We start from the raw sequence: 6,940 nt of genomic DNA on the forward strand, positions 1-6,940 counted from the left end.
ATTCTGAAATACGTAATCCAAATGAAATACTCAATCAAATGAAATGATTTTTTTTAAATCAAAATAATTAAAGGAATATTAAAAATTAATTCTAAACCTTGAGTTTCTCTTCATGTGTATATGATAGAATACCATTTCCTGAAATTTATTTTGTCGTAAACGGATATATGAGTTTCATTGATAATACATAAACAATTTCGTTGCATTCCTGACTTCAGTATGATTTAAAATATATATATATATAAAAAAATATGAAGCAAAAAATCACAATTTTTAACAACATCAAATACATGTACAAAAATAGGGGTTTTCTTGTATAATGAAAGATGCTATAAAAACATTAGTTCACTTTTTAAATTTTTATTTTTATAATATAAAGCATGTTTGGATGCCATTGTTTAACTTTTTTCAACATTCTCTACACTTCCAGTAATTTAATAGTTTGAACAAATAAATGAATAATTTCCGGAATTCATTATGTACCAAATACCGATATTTTAGTTTCCGTATCGCGATACGTACCACACAATAAAAATCACGATATACCGGTAAACCGATAAAATCGCGCATCCCTACAATTTTGTATGAACTTATTTTAAATTATGGAGGTTTTAATTAATAGTTAACTGCAACAATTTCATTAATAAGCTTATAGCGTGATGTTGATCTTAAAAATAAAACTTTATACGTCTTTGTATCGACTCTTTCCACGGCAGTTTCACGAAATTACTCATAATTAATTTGAAATTCATAATAATACTGCTATACAAACAATATTTAGACTTAATTAGATGTTTATACAAGTTCCCATCTCGCTTTAATTCACCTCAGAGCTTACTAAGGCGAAATGGGAATACCGAATTTTGGGAACAAGCCGTTCTGCACTTCTGACAGTGATAATGTGGATGTGAAAACAGACAGATCCTGTAATTGATTCTATAAAGATGTTCTCTGTGTCTTTGTTTTCCAAAAAAGAAAACAATAAATAAATAAATAAATAAATAAATAAATAAATAAATAAATAAATAAATATACTGATGGAAGATTTTAAAAGTTTGGGGAGGAAACCATCAATTTTTTCACTCCTCACATAAATGGGTATGCACACATACATCCCACTTCTTTAATTAATTTATTCATTTTGGGGTGGAGGGGTGGGGGTGTTAGGCAACATTACATTATTTCCTTTAGCACTGCTGCCTGACATGGTACATTTTTTTTTCTGCGCCAGCTGTGACCATAACTTCGTTATATACAGTCCAATTTATTGACTTTTTTTTTAATCAGAAAAGTGCTTATTTCCAACTTTCCAACATGAATCATTTTTTAATTTTTTTTTAACAAGTTATCAAGAAAAAAAAAAGGAAAAATTTTAAAATGTCACAAAGAGGTGTTGCAGGATGTCAATAAGACATTTGGTAGGAATTTAGCCAGTATCAAAAGGCGCATAGTGAGACACAGAAATTCATTCACATAACCCGTTTTTTTTTTCAGGTTTTTAATTATGTTTCCAGTCTTTGTTTTTATTCACCCATATTTAAATTAGAAAGACATATAGCTCACATGCATTTTTAAAAGACTGATAGTTCCTTTTCAAATTTCAAGCCACCTTTTACCGAAAAGACACATTCCAACAAATTTAAAACATTGGAAATAAAGTTGGTTTCTCTGATCTGTTTATTCTATATTTTCGATCATACGATGGGTGAAATTTTTCAGTCTGAGCAATGAGACTTCTATAGTTCAGGTATCAATTAAATTTATGAAAAGATGCCTTTTGACAAAATAATTGTTATAAACAGCTATAAAGAGAAAATATAGCTATCCAAGTACAATATTTTCTGAGGATTTCAATATGTTTCACGTTTCATTCTTTTCGATATCTTTATTAAAGAAAGAAAGACCGTGACGTCAAACACGTGCTTTCAAACTCTGCGCGTCATTTCCTTGACAATTCCGGATGGAGTCTTTAAACCAATAAAACGCAACACGTGTGCATGTGGTGAAAGAGCACGTGTCCACTTGTCTTCTGTCACAACTTTATAAATAAGTTTGTTAAAACTACTGCAAAGCGTTTGGCAATATAGGACGGAAATGGCTTATTTGTTCGTGTCAATTTTGAAAGGCCAAAATCGGCAATAAAAGCCAGAGGAAGCGATTTTTTTCGGAGTGGTCAAAAGGTCATATCGATGGTTTTATCATTATTGAAAATAGACCACATTTTGGATTTCTCTTCAATTTCTGCAGCATCCATATTTCCATGAAGAAAATTATGAGAAAAAATATAAATAAGAAAGAAAAAGAGCACATCAGTTAAAAAGTAAACTTTTGTTCGAGTTTGTCACTTTTAAATATCAAGTGTTCATTTAATTATTTGAGGTTGAAGATAAAATACTTTATTTTAGTTCTCCAAAGAATGCACCCATACATTTGATTTTTTTTTTCACTTACTAATGTAATTTTGAATAAAAACACAGTTGTTCTATAGTAGCCTTTGAAAAAGTTGGTTTTTTTTTTTTTTTTTTTTTTTTTTTTTTACTTTTTTCTCTTAATAAATTGAAAAGAGAAGTGTGCTTGTATTTGGATGCCTTATGATGACACAATATTAAAAAAGAATTATGAAGTTATCCGAGTGAACAAATTTAAGAACAGTGTATTATTCAAAATTACATAAGTAAATAAAAAAAGATTATCAGATCTATGTTGACGTGGATAGCCTAAATTTAATCCCGTTTAAAATAAAATCTTCCACAGAGGAAGGGAGCACGAGATTAGGTGTTCATACCGATGAGAGGGGGGAACTATGTCACGTGATATTCCAGACTCCCGATGAAAGGTCGGCTTCTGTATGAAGTGTTCAAACGAAAAACATACCCCCATAGCTGTTAACGTAAATCTACTTTGTTGGAAATCTATTCTAAGGTAAGTCTTTATGCATTTTCATTTTTTTTAATCAAATAACTAACACTGCAGATATATTTAGATTTGCTTGAAATCATTTAAATAAAGATGTATTTAGGTTTGATATTCTAAAGATATTGAGTGAAATTTTCTTCATGGTTTACCTCATTTAATTCTTTAAGCTAAACTTGTTTGAACATACTTGTATTTTATTGACAAATAATCAATAGGATCGGAAACACACAATAATTATCATGCAAAATAAATTAAATAATATTTACACATATACAAATGATAAAGTTGTTAATACATGTATAACTATTTAGACCTACAGGAATAATTTATGAATTTAGGAGCAGCGAAAAAATGGCATTGCTTTACTCGAATGATAGGTTTTCATTGACCCAAAGTAGCAAGTGTACATTTGGATACTGGATTTAAAGATACATATGGTGTGTAAATTACGAAATTTGCAAAATAAAATAAAACCAAATTAAAAATTATTTACACAAAGGCCAGTAAATAAACCATTTTAATTTTTGGACTGAAAGAGAGGTGAGTGGTAGAATGGGGGAGGAATAACATATGGAGAACTTAGGCATTAGACACGCCCCCTTTAGTATATATTATTCTCCTCGGCAACCTTCAACTGCAATAAACATAAATCCCCAGGAGAAAATTTTCATTTAATATTCAGTTTATTTGGTAAGTAGTCTTATTTTTATTTTTTTCTTTATTAAAATTTGCTTCCTTCAATAAAAATTTCGACTTGAAAATTTATTTTTCCTATATTGCAATACTTCCAAGACTTTGATATATATATGAGTTGTATGGATTGTAAAATATTTAGATGGATTCATTGCTCAGATTAAGACAAATTTTAATAAAAATTGTGAATTGTAAAATGTAAATATTTATGCATAAGAATTTCAGCGCAATGGTCAAAGAAAAAATCGTCTAGGATCGGTCTGTTTCTCAAAAATCCGGGAAAAGTGGAAGGACAGAAGTATATTTATGTTTACGACTCGGAACAATGGTCTCCTATGTTCCAATGAGAACGTTTCTCTTATCTCATTCTTATTTGACATCTTATATATATGTACAACTTTTTACCGTTATCTTAAAATCTGGAGTAGAGTTTGGAGTGCGCTGACGCATGAAATACAAGGACCCCTTCTCTCCTTGTATCCTTGTTGAAGGGAAAGCTTGTTTGTTGATGTCGCCGATTTAACTGATCGGAAAGCCCAGAACATAGGGACACATAGAAACGCTCAACTCTGATTTGAATTCTGGACATTATATATAAAAACCAATATCACATTGACTGAATTGAAGATTATGAGGAATTTTGACGTATGAAAATGTATATTTAAACATCTCAAAATTTTTAAAAGTATCTTTTAATCTTGAAGACATCTGGATGACTTTCCAGTGAGCACGTTCAAAAAGTAAAACAAAATGAAATGAATAGTGGCATTTATTAATTATACGTCACAAAATCTTGGCACATATAATTCTATAAGATTTTTAGAGGCGACAAGATTTTTAGTATGTGTCGATTTTCATAAGATATTTTCTACAAGATAATGTTATAAATGTATTTCCCATGATTTGTGATTTGGTGTGATTTTTATCCAACAAGTTAGGTGTTTTCTATCCTCTCTTCAGAATCTTTTTTTTTGGGGGGGGGGGGGTAGAAAACATACAACTCGTTGGATAAAAAATATATCCAATTACAAAAAATTGCAGATTCTTTTATCACATGTTTATCACACGATTTTATGGGCTTTTTATGCCCCATTTCGGCGTCTGTAAAAAGGGTACGTAATAAAGAGAAAGGTGCTTATAATATGACATTATTTTCTGAACGATTTAGTTAGTTACATCAAAGCACAAGGGAATCGGTAATATAACATTACTACATGTATATATACGAGGCGGATGGGATATATGAAAAAATAATCCAATGATTGGATATAGGGGTAAACATGTAATGTTTCTATAACCAATATTCTAATAATTCCTCTTACAACATCTGACATTAATACATGTATAATCAATGATTAATTTAGAAAAAAATGTACTGATATTATAAAATTGCGAGATATTCTTTAAAAATATAAAATAAATTACAGCGTTGGATCACTTTTCTCTATATGCATATTATATTCTAATTTACTTTTAAGGGAGAATTTTTTTTAATTTCAAACATACTCTGAATGAGGAATTCATATTCAGTATTTGTTTTTCAGTGATGAGGTGAAGAAATGACGACTGATTTCGGAAACAGTCCTATACTCATTTCCGCTGGAGCTGCTCCCGTGTGCTTTGGTGACGTCTTGTGTCCGTCTGTCTGTAAGCAACCAGAATCTCTTAGCTCCACCAGAAGCTTGTCATGTGACCGAGACGAAGTTTTATGTAAAGAATGTGACGACAGTGATGATAACGTGTTTTATGACGTAAAACCAAAAGACTCTGGTTACATTTGTCTTCAAAGTGTTCCCCTCCTAACGTCTCGACCATCATATAACAGTTCCTCCTCAGACGGTCTTCCTCAGGACGGACCCCTGGACCTTAGACAACGCCGGTCCAGTTCCACTCAGGCCAACGATAACGAAAACGAACCCGTCGCCGTTCAAAAATTACGTCATAAGCGAATGTTCACAAACAGTCGTGAACGCTGGCGACAACAGAACGTCAATGGTGCATTTGCCGATCTACGAAAACTGGTTCCAACTCATCCACCAGACAAAAAGCTCAGCAAACACGAAATTCTTCGTTGCACTATACGTTACATAAGACTTCTGGAAAATGTCCTCGAATATCAAAGTCACGGTGACGTCAAGCGCGTGAAAACTGAACAAGACATTACAGAGAGCTGGAATAGGGATTACCACGAGGAATCGTCAGATGATGAGAGTCTTCATTCAGCATAGAATTTTTTCCTGTGCTTTTTATCGTGAAAGTGTTCTTTTGTACATATCTTACGATGTAAAGTGGGCGAGATAATATTATTTCTGTGTTATGCGCACAATATGTATAAATTAAAACAAACAAACAAACAAAAACTGCTGTTAAAAAAATATATAAATTGAATGTTATGAGTTTTTTTTTATATTGTTATATTTGCAAGACGTCACTTGGCTGACGATCTGTAGCTCACTGGTCTGAAAAATATGGATGGATAGAGAACAAAGCGGATAAGATGTCCCCGTGAATGGACGATCAGAGAGCTACATTTTCATGCATTCAAAAAATTGCGCACGATTCGAAGATTCTATACTCGTATATCTCCGTATTTTTAGGAGCAAACTCGTGTATCTTCCAAATAATATCTTCCTGATATATTCCTTACACCCTTCGTTTATAGATTCCCTGTTTAAGATAGTTAAGATTAAAGTCGTTGATATAAGAATGATCTCTTATTTAATTACATATTTAGATATATTTCTCAATATATGCAGAGTTATATCAGTTTGTACTCTAAATGTCCAGTGAGTACTTTTTCTCTAATACCTCGGACGAAAACTTTTATGCTTGATCGTTAATAGTAAAAGTTAGTTAAATATTAATTTCTGAATGTGCAATAAAGAGGTTTTTGAATATCTGGAAATATTCACAATCTCAGTCTTTGCGCGATAGCGGATCTCGATCGCAAGCTTAGTCCGATATACCGCGCAAAAAATTATTTTCCAACATTCAGTCAATGATTATAGGGATAATTCTAGCATCATCGACTTTAATTTAAACAGTACCTTTATAAAATAAAACAAATTTTAATATTCCATTATATTTCAGTAAATCTAGCTGTCAACAAATACAAATAATACAAGTACCTGTCAAATAGCGTCATAATTTTCTCAAACGATCGAAATTAATGATACATTGTATTTACAGATTTTGTAATGAATATATAGAGAATTATTGAGGATGAAATATATATAGATCTGTGTATTTGGACCAACTTAAACCAGAGAAATGTTCTTTTTTTCAAACTTCAGTGGCGAATCCGGTATTCTTGAAAATCGGGTGGGGGCGA

General features: G+C 31.5%; 1 protein-coding gene across 1 annotated transcript; it reads left to right on the forward strand.

Moving 5' to 3' along the window:
* The first annotated feature begins 5,153 nt into the window (after positions 1-5,153).
* Positions 5,154-6,005, forward strand: LOC133184708 (uncharacterized). Its single transcript, XM_061319780.1, has one exon. It carries the CDS (start codon positions 5,169-5,171, stop codon positions 5,835-5,837), a length of 669 nt encoding a protein of 222 aa, XP_061175764.1. The 5' UTR covers positions 5,154-5,168; the 3' UTR covers positions 5,838-6,005.
* Positions 6,006-6,940: the final 935 nt, after the last annotated feature.

Source organism: Saccostrea echinata, unplaced genomic scaffold, assembly GCF_033153115.1.
Source record: "Saccostrea echinata isolate AGI-Se365-2 ecotype Australia unplaced genomic scaffold, CSIRO_AGI_Sech_v1 ptg000010l, whole genome shotgun sequence".
NCBI lineage: Eukaryota > Metazoa > Mollusca > Bivalvia > Ostreida > Ostreidae > Saccostrea > Saccostrea echinata.